We start from the raw sequence: 16,297 nt of genomic DNA, 5'->3' as shown, positions 1-16,297 counted from the left end.
TTACCATCATGCGTCGTAGTGGACTGCATGTCCGTTTATTACTTTAATATTATATTAAAAAAAAAAAACAACAGCACGTCCGCAGAATTATTTGGATTCTAATATTGCTGATATTGAACCCAAGACCCTTGCGTTACATATCGGCAATAAATCAATTCTACCGTTTGAAACCGATTGAAAGTACAAATGATAATGTTTTAAAAGAACGCTATGCGGTATGAACTATTATATTCTCTGTACTAGATAGACATTATCGATGATAGCTCAAAGGTAACAATTAGACTCAAATGGTCAGGTAATTAGGATAGAAAGAGAAAACAGCTCATTATACCTGTCTCCTTTTAGCTGTCATTTACGTGATCATTGTTAGGGTTGTCTCAATGAGTATTTGGGTAGAGTCGGCATTATTTTCTTGTGTATGAATAGTGGTATACTATCCTTGATATTTATTAAAATGGTTTGCGTAGAGTTGTAGACATGTCTATCTTGTCACAAACCAGAACAAGAAGGAAAGCTTTTGTACTTAAAGTAATTAATCCGCAATAAGTATATTGTCCGAAGTCGGCTATCACATTATACGTTAGAATATATTACGAGACTTTGTGTAAATATGCCTTCTACACCACATCCTTCAAACTCGTATTTATTAGAAATTATTGTGGTTACGGCGTTGAGTCGAACCACGAGGGGTTCTACTACCCTTCAATTGATACGATTGTATTCATTATCATCATCATCATCCACCCATTATAACCCCACTGCTTGGCACAGTTCTCCTCTCAGAATGAGAAGCATTAGGTCGTAGTCCACCGCGCTGGCCAAGTGCGTATTGATAAACTTCACATACCGATGAGATTTTTTTATAAGTCTCTCAGATATGCAGGTTTCCTCACGATGTTTTCTTTCACTGTTTTAAGCAAGTTATAATTCATTTCTAATACATTCATAACTTTGAAAAATCAGAGGCCTGGGATTTGAACCTCGGACCCCTCGATCGAGAGGTCAAGTTTCTTAACCACTAGGCTATCACTGTGTATATTATAATTTTATTATTAAAACAAAAACATTGGATTGGTTACAATATGAATTTATAAATAGTACATTACAATACGAGGACGAAAAATTTTTTTCTGACAAGTGTGAGTTTGCAGGCCGAGCCGCAGGCGAGGACTGCAATCACACGAGTCAGAAAAACATTTTTCGTCCGCGTGTTGTATAAAATTTTATATTACGGGGTCGGAAATGGGGGTTTTGCGCACGCGAAGCGTGCGTAAAACGTCCATTTACGCACGCCGTGATATAAAATATATTCGTTTAAATGAAATGAGTCACATAAAATTATAAAATTGGATTGTAAGGAAAAAAGGCAAGTGACAACCCTACAGTTAACGAATCATCTCAACACTCGCATTCAGATCACATAGGTAGTACACAGATCACGGTTGTACTAACCACACGGTCCTCGACAGCCGACGTTTACTTTAATTTTCAGCGAGAGCCGACGATTCCGAATTAACAGACATTCATTTTCGGTACTAAAATTATTTATTAACTTACGTCAGTAGCATTTACAACTCCGATTTCGTTAGTTGTGTAAGGATTTTGCTAAAATGTTTGATTTAAATGATAAAGTGGTGTTGGTTACCGGCGCCGCTGGTGGAATTGGAGCTGGTATCGCAAGGGCTGTCCTGGATAAAGGTGCTAAGGTAACGCTTTTATTATTAGCAAAATCTACATAAAACTTTGATGCGATAATAAATGTAGCATGTCACTTTAACTTTAACTTTTCTATATTTGTGAACCAGCCGTTTGTTATAGACTCTAATTAATTAATATACGAGAGCACTTCTAACTCACTTCTACTTCTGATTACATTAATTATAATTAACTTATTATTAAATAAGAAACTGTATTTAAAAAATGGCTCCTATTTCTGTGGCTTATTCGACTGGACTTATTCACGCAAATATAAATAAAAAACAAATACAGGTCTGTGATAAATAATTTTACATAAAATAGGAACAAACAAAAAACAGCAGAAAATAGGTATATATTACTTATACGAACACTCTTTTTTTGTATATAAATTGTATATTTGTGTGTAAATTGTGTAATTAAAAGTAATACATATAATGTTGAAGATATTGAACAAATTGAACAGATTTTGACCCATAAATGTTATCGTTCATTTCGGAGGTTGTGGTTGTGAATTTTAAACTCTTACCTATAACTTAAAATAATTTACATTTAAATAAATATATTACATAAACACGCTTACCTATTTGATTTTTTATTTTTAGCATGTAGCCATTTTAGACGTTAATATAGAGATGGGGACATCTCTTCAAGAAGAACTAAATTCAAAACATGGTGCAAATAGAGCAAAGTTTATAAAATGTGACGTCACTCAAGAGTTGGATACTGCGTTTGAAAACACTGTTAAAGAATTTGGTTATATCGATGTCGTAATAAACAATGCTGGGATAATGAATGACGCTCCTCATATTTATGAAAAAGAAATTGCAGTAAATGTGGTAAGTGGATCCTATAGAATAGACACAGATGTCTATTTCATGAAGAAATCGATAATCTTGTCTTGAGAAAATAATTAATTTTTTGAAACAAATCAAATAGGACACCGAGTGATAAGGTAAGTAGTAGAACACGCCGTTCTAGAACCCTTTGCGTTTTAAATTTTCTACCTAATAGGTATCTTCAGTGTTAAGCGCAGTTGTGGGCTGGTTTAAGGGGTGTAATAAGGCTAACGCTTATGCGAAGCAACATAATTTAGTCTTTGGGGATCATATACTAATCTATGTTAGGGATAATGATACGTCTGTCGCCCAACTAAAGTAGGGTTGATAGGAAATGTCCAGAGCCAACAATGCTGGTAAATTTGTTTCTTCAAAATTATATAAAAAACTATTTTCATTCTGTGATTTGTACCTACTTACTACAAAACTGATTTGAATAATACTAATAATAAGGTAAAGCTACTAATGAGAACAAGCAGTTGCAACTTAGTCTTCAAAGGAAGTGATCAATCACCCTCAGGTCTACCTCATAAATTGAGTCACCTTGACGTTGATTACAATTAATTTCCAAAACAGCACTAATACGGAACGTCATGATATGTGCAAGTCCTGTTCTGTTGCGTAAAATCTAGTATAGATATTAAAATGTGGCTTTGAGAAAAAATGCCGTCTTGGAAGACAAAATAATATGCTACCACGCTGCTCACGAAATTTAGAAAATAAAAATCACTTGTGTAGCAATATTAAAATATTCCTTTCTTCACTAGAGCCAATATTTGTATTCTAGGTAGTCATGATGCGATTTTTGAAAGTTGTATGCCTTATTAGAAATTAATTATCGATTACTTAAATTATTTAAGTATTTTTATTACTTAGTTACGTTAAATATATTTATAACATATCTTTAACGAGTTAGTTTAGGGAGAAGTAATACGAATTTTTGTGACCTCGCCACATTATAAATTCATAATAATTTTCATACACACACACAATAGTGTATGCAAAGGTGCAATGAATTTGAATTTAAATCACGTAATACTTGAATAATGTGCCCAGACCAAACATTTCATGTAACACGATCTGATAAGAATATTTAATCGTTTCAGACTGCACTGATAACAAGCTCGCTGAAAGCGTACAATATGATGGATGTGAAACAAGGTGGGAAAGGTGGCACAATAATCAATATCTCATCAATTGTTGGCCTGTTCCAAGGCTATGGCCTTCCTGTATACAGCGCAACTAAAAGCGCTGTGTTGCAATTTAGCAATTGTCTTGGTGTGAGTATGAGTTTTGATAATGATGAATAATGATTAAGTAAATGAAGTTTGATAATTTATGAAATAGATCTTACAAAAAAAAACAAGCACTCTCAGTCAGTGGTAGAAACTATAAATGTTATTAGACATACTTTACACGACGCAGTTTTTTGACCGTTTTTAACCTAGAAACACCAGAATTATTTTCACCACATTAATTTTAACTACAAAATGTCTCGTAACATTATATTCTTATGCACTTGCAAATTTAATGTAAAAATCTAAACAACAATTTATGAAAAAATATTTAAAAACAAAGTAGATTAGATCATAATTAACAATGTCTGTGTTAACAAGTCATTTTAAGATTTTTGTATTTAAGTACTACCTTCATTTATATTTACATTCTATCTTCACTTGTGTTGTGTTCACGTTACGTTAAAGCATTTTTTCAATGATTGATGTGTTCGTATTTTTTTTAGATGACAGAAAATTATTCCCGATCTGGCGTTCGTGTGGTCACAATATGCTTCGGATGTACAGACACTAACCTGATACAGGGCAAAATTGGAGCATTTGACAAGACACTTGAAGATCATATTGTTGGGGGCATAAATAACTTGCCGCATCAAAAGTAAGTTATTATATTATACAGTCATCGGAAATATTGTAAACTGCCCGATACTTTTGCATGCAAATTACGCTAAAGTTCTATAGAAGAGTTTTCAAAGATGTGTGAAGTCTAACAATTTGCATTTGGCCAGAGTGGTGACTGGCCTAACGTCTTTCGTGCCGAGGATAAAACCGTGACCAGCAGTGACACAATTATGGGTTGACAACAACATATTCTTAAGTTAACACAATAGCATACAATGACAAATATTTAATGACAAACACTTGATAATAAGCAGGTTAATAGCATGCAATAATGAGGTTTTATCTTTATTACGTGGGTATTAAGTTACTTAATTTAAATGTATTATTGCGTTCATGTAATCATAGGATTACATTTATGTCGTTCCTCTTACAAATAAGTCGACGAAAGAAAAGATGCTGGATCTTTTTTTAAATTTCGATATTTTTTCGCTTATGCTAAATTCTAAATTGCCGTCCTAACACAAAAATATAATTTGTAAACAATTTATGCATAATATGGTCAGTCTGTCGATTTTACTTGGTCTTGACACACTACACTATGTCGACACAGAACATCTATAGGCACAGACTTAAGAACAGGTTAACATAAAGTAGGTAACGGACACCTTGAAAGGCTAGCTAATGGAATAAAATTTAGGTAAGACGTGTGAAGAAGTGATTGATTCTAGCTATTATAAAAATATATGAGGTTAAATCACGTTAAGAATCAAAGTTACGAAAATTTATCTGCTATAGAAAAAACATATCATAAGGTACAGTTAAACAATTTTGTAATTACAATTAACACTTCTAATAGCAACTATGATTTTTTTCGGTATTTTTTCAACAAAAAGCGCGTGAATGCGATCTGTTTATATGATAGCTAGTTCTGAGACATCGAACCATTGTCATCGTAGTGATGTGTCTAACAGAATGTTCGTTTATATGTAACTATGTGAAAAAAATTTGTTCAACAGCGTGGACTCAGCAGTTCGAGGTTTAATAGAAGCATACGAGAAAGGTGACAGTGGAAGCACGTGGCTGGTCACATCCGGAAGACCAGCAGAAGATATTACGGTCAACGTTAAGAAAGCATACCAAATTTTAGTCCAAGGAGTATTATACTGAGTACGAGAGCAAGGAATATTTGTATCGATATCGATCTATAAACGGGTGGATAATTTGTACCAGATATTAAAAAAACTAGTATTGTGATTTAAATCCCAGCTTTAAATATCTTAAAAACAAAAGTAGACAGTGAATGAGAATAGTGTTTTAGTTAAGAAATCCGTGTAATTCTAAGTCTAAATAATTCATGTAATTCCAAGACTACATTCGCAAATCTAGGTTTGATCCCAATCTTGGTAAGCGGTAAGGATGAATTCAGATTTTTATTCTGGGTTTACGTAATGTAACGTACGTCTAGTTGTTTTTCTTGTCCTATAATTATGCTATATGAGCTAGGATTGTAAAAGTCATTATCATAATTATCCTTGTTGCGTTTGTTGTGGCAAAGATCACAATTGGCATTGTTTGTAACGCTTCAGTATTACATAAGTATTGTGCTTGTAGTCATTAAAAACTTATTAACACTGGGTGAAGTGTACACAACAATTTTAAAGTAGATCAGTTACAAAAAAGAAAGTTCATTCGGTTACTACTTTGTGTTTATGTAATTTTGAAGGCAAAGTTTTATGGAGCTACATAGAGTAAATAAATATAACATAATATTCTTAAGCAATAACTATAAAGTTTTTTGAACTGTACATTATAAGGCATGCCAGTATTATTTTTACAAAATCATTTTACCATAAATACCATTTTTAGAACGAGTAATTTAAATAATGCATTCAAATCGTTAAAGTTAATTACTATAATATTGTGTTTATTATATTACTTACCTATTGTGAGTAATCATCATTTCACATAATTACTTAAATAAATCATGTGCAAACAATTTGAACTTGAATTCACAATAAAACAAAAGCGTCATGCAGTAAATAATTTATTTTAAAAACTCCTTATATCATCATAATTCTTCATAATCATTGTTTGAACGTAAATTAAGGTATCTCTGCTTACGCAGCTATTATCCATCATTATTGTCTTCCAGGATAACACCTGTTCGGTTAAATAGTTCGCTTCCTCCGTACTTTAAAACTGATTTCAAAATGGCGTTAACAGAAGGAAAAGAAATCCGGAAATTTCGTACATTATGGAAGACCATATAAACATTTCTATCAGTGTCACTAATTATCTTACATTAACCTCTAATTTAATTACAAACAAGAAAAACAAATTCAGTAATAATTACAATTTTTAACTGACTTCATTGTCATCTAATATTCTTCAACTAAAATTAATTTATTACTTACATTTGAATCACCTTTAAAATCACCTACTATCATGTAGGAATTTTCGAGACTTCTCTAGATTTTGAATTAATTTCTATATCAGATTTATTTAGCATAACGAGAACAGCACCTTCCCCATTACCTATATTTATTTTAAGATACCATATTTTAACAATATCATTACGAGGTGTTCTCATCAAGATCAATAGTTCTACAATTTCACTAATAGTTAACTCGATATTATTATAAACTTCAATAATTTCCTTGGGAAATAAATTATCACTTCAATACTTCTCTAAGATATGAATAGTTTAATTTTTATTTACATCTTTTTTAAATGAATTAGGATAATTCGTTACTCCTATTATTTCTTCAAAATTCATGCCTCTTCTGGATTTATCACCTAATTAAATGAATATATATTTTTATTCATTCGAAGACTCACAAAATTTTCAACTTTATAATTAATATCCTCGCCAAAAGACGCGGTTTCGATAAATAATAAAATAAATTCAGTAAAAAACGGTTTTCGACTAAAGTACATTTTGCTAATTTCGAAATTTTGAACATGCACTTTGTTAAAAATGGCAGTATTGTATCACGTATACAAATTTAGAGTAATATTAAGAACACAATTGTAATATCATTCGTTATCTTAAATAATACTAACAGAATTATTGCCACAACGATATCTCCAATAATCTCTTATTAATATTTTACAATAACGAATATTTTACCGGACACAATCGCTACACTTTATATACAATTTATTAAAATCACAATCACATAACCATGTAACACAAAAACTGTGCTTCAAGTCGATCGATCGATGATGTTAATTTAGAACATTGTGCGTATTTTTCTCCACAAATATCAATAAAATTAACAGTGTAATAAAAATCAAAAAGATTAACTTGACTTTTAATAGCAACCGTTCCTCAGCAATTGTTTTGCTGAAAATATAAAATCCGAATGATAAGACGACCGATCGACTGCACTTGGTCCAAAATGTATTTTATTCGATCTAACATCTTAATTGAATAAAATCACATAATATTTACATATTTTATCTTGAACTAAATGCAACATTGAATTGGAAAGAGTACTTTGCATTTAATTCAAACTTGCCGCTTAATCGGTCGTCATCATGATTCGCTATTCACTTTAATTACCGCTACTGGAATTCAAATAGATTAGAATGGAAACCCGACCGAGGTTTCTTGGGTCGTTCTCGTAGAATTTAGTCTCATTTCGTCAACAAACTATCATTAACCACGAGGAGATATCTACAGTCCAAAGACTCATCAACATACGTATCCAAGACTCCGTGCGGGAAGTCAGTCAAACAGTGGTGACTCTGTCGACTTCCACGTATCGCACGGAGTCTTCGCTTGGTCAGCAAATTACTTCTTTCTCGTCAAAAATGGCCGTGTCCGAGGAGAGGCTCTTGAGTCGCTGCTGGAGGGCGGAGCGGCGCCGGCGACAAGATCTTGCTGCTGCGATCTGGAATTTCGAACAATGTTTCCATCAGTTTTATGTAGCTGTAATGTTACTACTTAAAAGGTAAATTGCTTCCTTTATTTTTCTACTGTCTAAAAAAATTTAGGTGTGCTAATTTTTTTGCACTAATAGGCACTCGACATTAGTCATCTATAACCTAATCAACTTCAAATGATTATTTTGTCGTAGGTATGTACAGTAATGGATAATCAAAATTATTTCACCTTTTACCTTTAAGGACTATACTACAATCCATGTTATTTTTGACATTCGACAAACAGACAACAACTTGTGTCTTTTCTGCAACTAGATTTAGACTTGAAATATCCAATTCTTATTGGGATCTTATTGGGGCCATTGTCAAAAGTCCTTATATGAACTAAGTAAAACGCTATCGCGTTTCTGTCATCGATTCTAATTGACAACATAGCGAATACACACATTCAATCACTTGCAGACATTGAAATTATGTAAACAAACAAGAATTATGTTTATATATTTCAAGGCAAAGCAAGATATTTCGGTCTTAATCGCTATCAACGATGTTAATATGTTTTTGTGTTGTAACTCGACAACGTACGCAATATTTATGTAAATATGTTTCTTGAAAGGAAAAATGTCGAAATGCGAATGGTTGGTAAACATTCCATATATGGAGGTGTAACAGTTGTAAACGAAATATAACTACTACACCTATTCTACATTTATTCCGAAAGAGAATAACTTGATTTCGTTATCATTTTATGACCTAACACAGTAGCTTATAATACCTGTATATAAATTAATAAACATTTATTTGTGTTGACAAATGATTGATTAAGTGATTGATTATACGACGATAAATTGTATTTAACATAGAAAGGTAATTGAACTAAGAGTTAATAAACAAGTGATTCATTTTATTTAGTAACTTGTACGATAAATATTTAATACGTTAGTAATAATAATAATATTTTATAAGTAAGAAGATAATTCATATTCTTATAATTTTGAAGTTAATTTGACGATACAGCAAAAACAATAAATAATTTTACTTGTATGGGATCTCTCTTTTTTATTTTTTGTTATTTATTTACGTTATAAATAATAGTGGGGATGGTACAACAAGTGTAAAAAAGTGTTCCTTCTTCAGTAAATCGATCAGCAAAAATGGATTATTTCAGAAATAATCGCGGCGAGTTGTGGCATTCCATCGCAAATCGCGCGCGGGCACTGCGCCACGCCGTCGCACCACAGCGCCGACGCGATGCACGCGTCCAGCGCCTCGCATACACCAGCCACCGCAGCAATACACCAACCACACGTACCACAGCGAACGCAGCGAGCACGGAGAGCGCGAGCAGCGCGGCGGCGTAGTGCGCCGGCACGCGCAGCAGCGCCGAGCACTGCGACAGGCGCTCGTCGTCGCCGCGCGGGCACTGCGCCACGCCGTCGCACCACAGCGCCGGCGCGATGCACGCGTCCAGCGACTCGCAGCGGTACTCGCACTCGCCGGACAGCGCGAACACGCCGCCGCGGTCGCTCGAATGCCTGCAAACGAACACTTTTGTTAGGAATAGTACGGTGGTAGAATCTTATGTGGTATGACTCCGCCGGCATAACCACACCTATTGCTGCCTAATAACAGCAGTGTTAAGTGCTGCTCTGTTCTGGTTTGAAGGGTGTGGTAAGGAAGCCGTACTTTTCCAAGGCATATCAGCTTGGTCCTCAGGATAACGGCATATCTCTGGTCGACCTCAGGTACTCCTAAGTCAGTAACTAATTTTATCTGGGATTGATCGATAGAGATCGATAGAGATGTTCATGGACGGCAGCTGGCTGCTGCCGTCCATGATATATATATTTATATAAGGTGGACTGCATGCTCGTCGGCCTTAGCCATAAGAGGTATTTGTAATCATCTGCAAGAAGAATTTTTGCTTTATTTAGTGTTGGATACAGATGCCTTTTGGGCGACAATTATCCTTTACCAAAGTGATTAGATTAGTTAAATTACGCTATTACCGGGCACATTCGATGCTTGATTAGGTCAATGAACGATATGTAGGTATTAAATAGCAGTACAATAAGGAAATACCTTTAGTTCATAAAATAACTTTATTTGCTCTAAAAAGATTTATACCTGACTTATTCACAATTTAATGTTCCGAAAATGTTCAACGCCTTACCTTCGAGATAGTTCTAGCCACGTTATATAATACGATCCACTCTCTACGGCTATCAGTTCTACAGATAGGGATCTCGGCCAGTCAAGGTCAAAGCGGTCTGGAGAGGGCGCTGGTGCTAGAACGTGGCGAGCGAGCTGGTCCACTTCCTTGGACCAACCTTCGGAAAATACTTCCACAACCTCGTCTCCCTGGAAACCAACGTGTTAGAATTTTACTAACCACTTGTCTAAGTACTTGTCTGGCATCAATAATTATGATATAGATTTCAACTTAGAAAACCTTTACAGTACATTTTCTCGAAAATAAATAAGGGAGGATGTCCATTTCTACCATCAATTATCCTTAAATAATAGATGTAATAATGTTGCTAAATGTGAAGTGTTCGTTGATCGTAAGGTAGATAAAGGAGTTCTCTTATCTTTATCTCTTCTGAGCTATTCGTAATATCTGCCTGTTTTTTAAATTCTTCAAATGTTTTTTTCTGAACATATTGGACTTCCTGCTTTTATATTACCATAGGTTTTATTTATTAGTTTAGAAAGAAGTGTAACATGCTACATTTGTAAGCAAAGAAATAAATTTAAAATGAAATTTTAAAAAAATATTTCGTTTTACCTGTTCGTGAGGAGGATCAGGACAAATAAATATCGGTGATAATCCACCAGCGTACACTGCTATACGATTCTGTGTCCTGCACATGTGCCGTAGGTCTGGAGCCACCGTGATGTTGTTTAGTAACGTGAAGTTGTCCAAGTCGGGCTCCTTGATTATGCTGCCCTGGATTTGCAGGTAAAGATACCGGCCGGGTGAAGGATCCACTAACCATGGTCGATGTTCGCAACGTTCCTGAAATAAATAGGATCTCAATATTATTATCTGGAGGTACTAAGTAGGATATTAGTTGTGGTCGGTATCAAAAATCAGTCCAATACAATTTTTATACCCTGAAGTAGTAAAAGAGCTTGCAGTTCAACTGTTGCTAAATGGTTATTATTTATTTTCAACCATGAACATCTATAACCATATAAAACCCCATATTCTCAGCCGCCATTTAGACTAGTCCAACGAAACGTAAGAACCTCTTAAAGCTAAAACTATTTGGTTTGTTATATTCATCTGTGTCTACTAAATTTATTTATTTATTGACGTGACAACGTCTTAAATTAGGTTGCGGCTGGGAGTCACTTATGAAAAAGTGTAACGCCCGGTAACGTTACGATGAGTCACCGAACGAGAGAGAGGCCCGCCGAATGCCTTGCGTCTCTCTCCCACTCAACTATGATCGGTCTGCCGCGCGCGCAGCACTAGAGAATTAGGCGCATTGAATCGGCGCATGCTTGTGTCTCTGTCTTTGTCTTTCTCGAACGTTCTTGGCGTTGGAAAAACAAGAAAGCGTCACAATACAAGTTCACACGTGTGGTTAAAGTATCGTCAGCTGTGTCTGTAGTGAAAATATGGAGTGCTTAGATTCGTCATTTATCATTTACAACAACTACAACAATAAAGGTAAATAATTGTACACTGATATTTCATTATCGTAAACTATGATTGATTGATTAATTGTTAGATTGACACAAAAGTTGAGAAACTGAGTTTATAGGTTATGTCATACTATTGATAAATGTTGATAGTGTTAAGTAAATTATTAGTTTAAAATTAATTAATTAATTAATTATTATTTTACAAATTTCTTTTGAAAAATGCAACCATTCCATCAGTATTTTCATATGACGTTGTCACGTTCAACTATCGTCAGTAAACCGACTTTACAGACAACCGATTTTTTTTTATTTATTTATTCTTAAAACACCATTACATCTATCCTTACAGGCTAAACACCCAATACGATAGAGAGGCCTTATTTTAAATACTTAACTAAATTCTTACCTACATTCCTACTTCATTAAAAATATTATATGAAGCACAACTATTGCGAATTCACTCAAGTTGCATGAAAATACGTCAAGTTGTTGATGCGCCTGGTTGAGTGTACAGAGTGCTCGAGTGAGAGGTGACTTAGCCAATAGCTCGGTCCTGGCTGTCGGCACGGCCAGCAGCGGCGGGCGCCGGCGTCTACACACATAGTCCTCTGGGGCACAGAGCTCCAGGCGACACAGTACCTCCGGATTATGAGCTACACCGCGCAACAATTTTACTAAATACGCGATTAGTGCGAACTCTCGGCGTACTCTGCGTTGATTGTAACCCACCATTCCTAACACGAACAATGTGGGGTACATTAACGGGTAGTATGGATATACACCGTATAATTTATTGTACAGATGCCACACAAATTTATTTTGAACGCGCTCCAACATTGTTACATATTTTGCTTCATAAGGGGCCCATATGACTGCACTGTGTTCCTGATCAGTGAATCATATAACACCTTGATTGCGGTAACGTTAGTCATGCCTCGCGACTGCCTCAAAACAAATCCTAAATATCAACCACTTGTAGTTTTTTTATAACGGTAACACAAAAATTAACTTACCGAATCCGACATTGGTGATATAGCTGACAATCTCAATTCTCCACTAGGTCCATACACTCGATGTGAACTTTCACACACTGCTTCCAGTCTAACGAATTCAACAGATGCTTCGAAGCCGAAGGAACGAAAGTCATCAACAGCTGTCATATTCACAACGTCGAACTTCAATTCTGCAACCGACGACGATGATGTAAACTCGTAGTCGCCGACATCGCTGAAAATGTAAAAGAAATGATTGTTTAAAAATACTCTTTGATTTAAAGGAATACAAAAAAATCAGTAAGGATTTTTTTATTTTTACTGTCTTGTTTCAATTAGAGTACGGTTAGTTCATCTAAGCTTTAGAATCTTCTCTTACCCATCTTGTAATTTTGAAAAATTAAGTAATTAATTACGCCAACTTCACAGCTTATTTTACAGCTACATGTAGGTCCATTTTTATTACAAGCGGTAAAATATGATAAATGGACCAATAGCTATTGGATCCGTTTTTAGGATTACTAGATAACAAGTGGCAGCAGGGGCTAATCTATAAGTAAAACACATGCTCAAATGCTGCCATGGAAAGGTAAAAGAACTACCTGCACAAACAATCCCTAGGTACACCGGGTCCTTTATTCTTCCAGGGTCTATCGAATATCCTTACAGCCGCAGTGGGATCGCCTCCACATCGAAACCAGGGTGAATGCGCAGAGTGGACGGATCTGCAGAGTCTTCCACCACTGCGTACCCCCCAGACCTTCAGTCGCACCACTTCTCCAACATTCCCCTCGAAACGATATGTGCAACTGGAATTTGTAACATGAACATGTTAAATTTTAAATGTTATAGAATTGACTTCATCGTAAGATCAGCCACGGACGCGCTGTTATTCCTGAAGACATAATGAAATGCTTCGCATATGTGTTTATTTTTTATGTGTTTCAAATCTGAATACATAAGCAGCTAACTTTGCATTTTATAAGGCAGAAATGTGTCAATCTAAAGAAGGTTTTGTTACCTTAAATGTTGTATCAATTTCCATTAAATACATATTATTGTATATGTGTCTACGAGGACAGAAACGATTTGCCATCAATTCATTTTATGACTCAAAATGTTTATTTCTCATAAAGTTTAAAGTTCTTTAGAATCTTACCTTATATTTCTTGTTCCTCCTCTCCCATACAGAAATACATCTCTGGGTGATGAAAACGTTATAGGTGGATCAGGAGGCGCTTCTGGGAATGACCGGGACACGAACCGCCTTGAACAAGGCCCTCGTCCCCACGGCTCGCCATCTTGATGGAGGTCCACAAACTCGTAAAGAGCTTTGAAGAATACTGGCCTGAAAGTAAATTGAGAAAAAATACATAAGAGAGTATTTTTATAAATAAAGTCTATAAAATTTAAGCAAATAAGAAAACAGGAACTAATCTTAAATAGGATATTACCCATCATGTTAGAGGTAATCTAAAATAACATGTTTGTGTAAAAAGCAAACGAAAAATATCGACTTCTATTCATAATAATTGAATACAAATCTTGTAATTTAACTTCAAAATTCTCTATTGTTATTATATTTCGAGACAACAGTGTTATAAATTAAAAAATCTAGTTCACTTCAAAATCATTTGAAAACTATTCACAACCATTTTCCGGAATGTACAACAAAACCACATGAACCTATAACTTTTCTGCAGAATTTAACGTTTAAAATAGGAAAAGTCTCAACGAAATACTTCTTAGTTGCGCGGAAAAGGAAGTCTTAAATTCCGTTTATTCTCCGGGGAGACGTTTCTCTGTTTCCAATTTAATCTCGCTGCGAAGTAGGGCAATCAAAAGTGGAGCGAATTGAATCTTTGCATAATGCGTCTTGTTCAAGCGCATAATCGAATCACATTCCCGTCATGCTTTTGAGATTTAAGAAGCCTCTAAATGGTTTTAAATAAGGATATTATGAAAACCTAAATGTATTTTTAACTTTGAATAAAGTAATATTAGGTTTTAAAGTAATAAATAAAATAATCATGCTACCACGATTTTTTATTACGAGTATCTACCGAGACTTTTTTGAGAATGATTTAATTAAAGCGATTTCTGTTTCTGGTCGCCCACTAGCTAATTTTACGATAGACAGACAGGCAGGCGCAATTCTAATAAATTATTATTTTTTTATTAGTAAATTCTTAATTTATTTTCTTTCATCATCATCATCATTAACCAATTATTGCCCCACTGCTGGGCACAGGTCTCCTCTCAGAATGAGGAGGATTAGACCATAGTCCATCGCGCTGGCCAAGTGCGAATTGGTAGACTTCACATACCTTAGAGATATTTTTTTATAGATCTCTCAGGTATGCAGGTTTCCTCACGATGTTTTTCTTCGCCGTTTAAGTAAGTGATAATTAATTTCTCATACGTACATAATTTTGAAAAATACGAGATGCGTGCCTGGGATTTGAACCTCGGACCCCTCGAGCGAGGCCGAGTTTTTTAACCACTAGGCTATTACTGCTTTTTTTATTTAAATTATTCTCATTATTAGTAAATTCTTAATATATTTCCTTGATTTTAACATAAATTTAAATATTTAATAACAATCCGACGATATGTGAAAGTGAAGCAAGTGAGTGCAGTTCCTTGTGTCAGCTCGGATCCTTGCACTCTCATAAGGAGCTTAGTTTAGCTTTGCTCTACATTTCTAAGAAAAGCTACACAGGTACGCAATACTGTTACAAGATTTATGTAAGGCTCAATTTCTACTCATAATTTGTTAAATTGTAATATTATCTATATTATGTAATTATTTTATTTGCAATAACTACAACTCAACAACAAAGTATCTACCGACGCCTAGTTAATTAGCATAATATTTATTTTAATCCTTTAATTTAGGTAAAGCATATTTTATATCTTAAATACGTATAACTCTCTACAATATTGAATATCTTTGCACTGAATTTTCAATTACAGTTCTCTAAAATTAGGAGTACTTGAAATAACATTCATTACTATTTGTTCAGAAATATTCGACTTACTCGTATATTGATATCTATATTTCATTTCTTTTCGTATTACGTACGTGACCTGATCGTCTAACTTACTTGAGCGCGGTGCCTTGTGTCAGCTTCAGTTCAAGAGTCAAGGAGTCCCCTTTAGATAAGAAGCTTTCAGTGCGGGCGCAGGCTCTAGATCTCCTGAGCAACGCGTGCTCGCAGGTCCGCGGCGCCCTCTCGCGGCAGAAGCGCGCGACGAGCGTGGCGTTCGTCGGCGGCCGGCCGACGATGACTGATTGCGGTGAGGTCGCTCTCGACATTTGCACTGAACGCTCCTTGTCGCTGGAAATGGGGAACGGTTTAGTGAGTGACGT

The 16,297-nt window shown here is 35.0% G+C and overlaps 2 protein-coding genes across 8 annotated transcripts in view; one reads left to right on the top strand and one right to left on the bottom strand.

Moving 5' to 3' along the window:
• Positions 1–1,399: 1,399 nt before the first annotated feature.
• Positions 1,400–6,535, top strand: LOC140753294 (15-hydroxyprostaglandin dehydrogenase [NAD(+)]-like). The gene is made up of 5 exons (XM_073087792.1): positions 1,400–1,706; positions 2,301–2,534; positions 3,641–3,814; positions 4,276–4,427; positions 5,407–6,535. The coding sequence occupies exons 1-5, from the start codon at positions 1,611–1,613 to the stop codon at positions 5,555–5,557; spliced, it is 807 nt and encodes a 268-aa protein (XP_072943893.1). The 5' UTR covers positions 1,400–1,610; the 3' UTR covers positions 5,558–6,535.
• Positions 6,536–6,767: 232 nt separating this feature from the next.
• Lrpl (low density lipoprotein receptor-related protein-like protein) overlaps positions 6,768–16,297 on the bottom strand; it is a 173,913-nt gene continuing 164,383 nt past the window's right edge. For all 7 annotated transcript variants that reach the window (XM_073087784.1, XM_073087785.1, XM_073087786.1 and 4 more), the window contains 8 exons: positions 16,032–16,265; positions 14,084–14,272; positions 13,527–13,733; positions 12,946–13,159; positions 11,067–11,297; positions 10,452–10,639; positions 9,591–9,813; positions 6,768–8,286 (listed from right to left, as the gene is read on the bottom strand). In XM_073087784.1, the coding sequence (XP_072943885.1) occupies positions 8,179–8,286; positions 9,591–9,813; positions 10,452–10,639; positions 11,067–11,297; positions 12,946–13,159; positions 13,527–13,733; positions 14,084–14,272; positions 16,032–16,265 (1,594 nt within the window). In that variant the 3' untranslated portion in view covers positions 6,768–8,178. The remainder of the gene's footprint in view (positions 8,287–9,590; positions 9,814–10,451; positions 10,640–11,066; positions 11,298–12,945; positions 13,160–13,526; positions 13,734–14,083; positions 14,273–16,031; positions 16,266–16,297) is intronic.

This window comes from Epargyreus clarus, unplaced genomic scaffold, assembly GCF_041222505.1.
Source record: "Epargyreus clarus isolate Ecla_fem2 unplaced genomic scaffold, WU_Ecla_fem_2.2 ptg000026l, whole genome shotgun sequence".
Taxonomy (NCBI): domain Eukaryota; kingdom Metazoa; phylum Arthropoda; class Insecta; order Lepidoptera; family Hesperiidae; genus Epargyreus; species Epargyreus clarus.
Note: the sequence above shows the minus strand (reverse complement) of the source record. Positions and strands in the feature narration are given on the sequence as shown.

What these genes read in the sequence shown, in the direction of transcription:
- LOC140753294 (XM_073087792.1), top strand. Translation starts at nt 1,611, where the DNA reads ATGTTTGATTTAAATGATAAAGTGGTGTTGGTTACCGGCGCCGCTGGT. An exon ending in TCCTGGATAAAGGTGCTAAG is followed by an intron (nt 1,707 to 2,300) that starts GTAACGCTTTTA and finishes TTTTATTTTTAG; the next exon opens with CATGTAGCCATTTTAGACGT. An exon ending in AATTTAGCAATTGTCTTGGT is followed by an intron (nt 3,815 to 4,275) that starts GTGAGTATGAGT and finishes TATTTTTTTTAG; the next exon opens with ATGACAGAAAATTATTCCCG.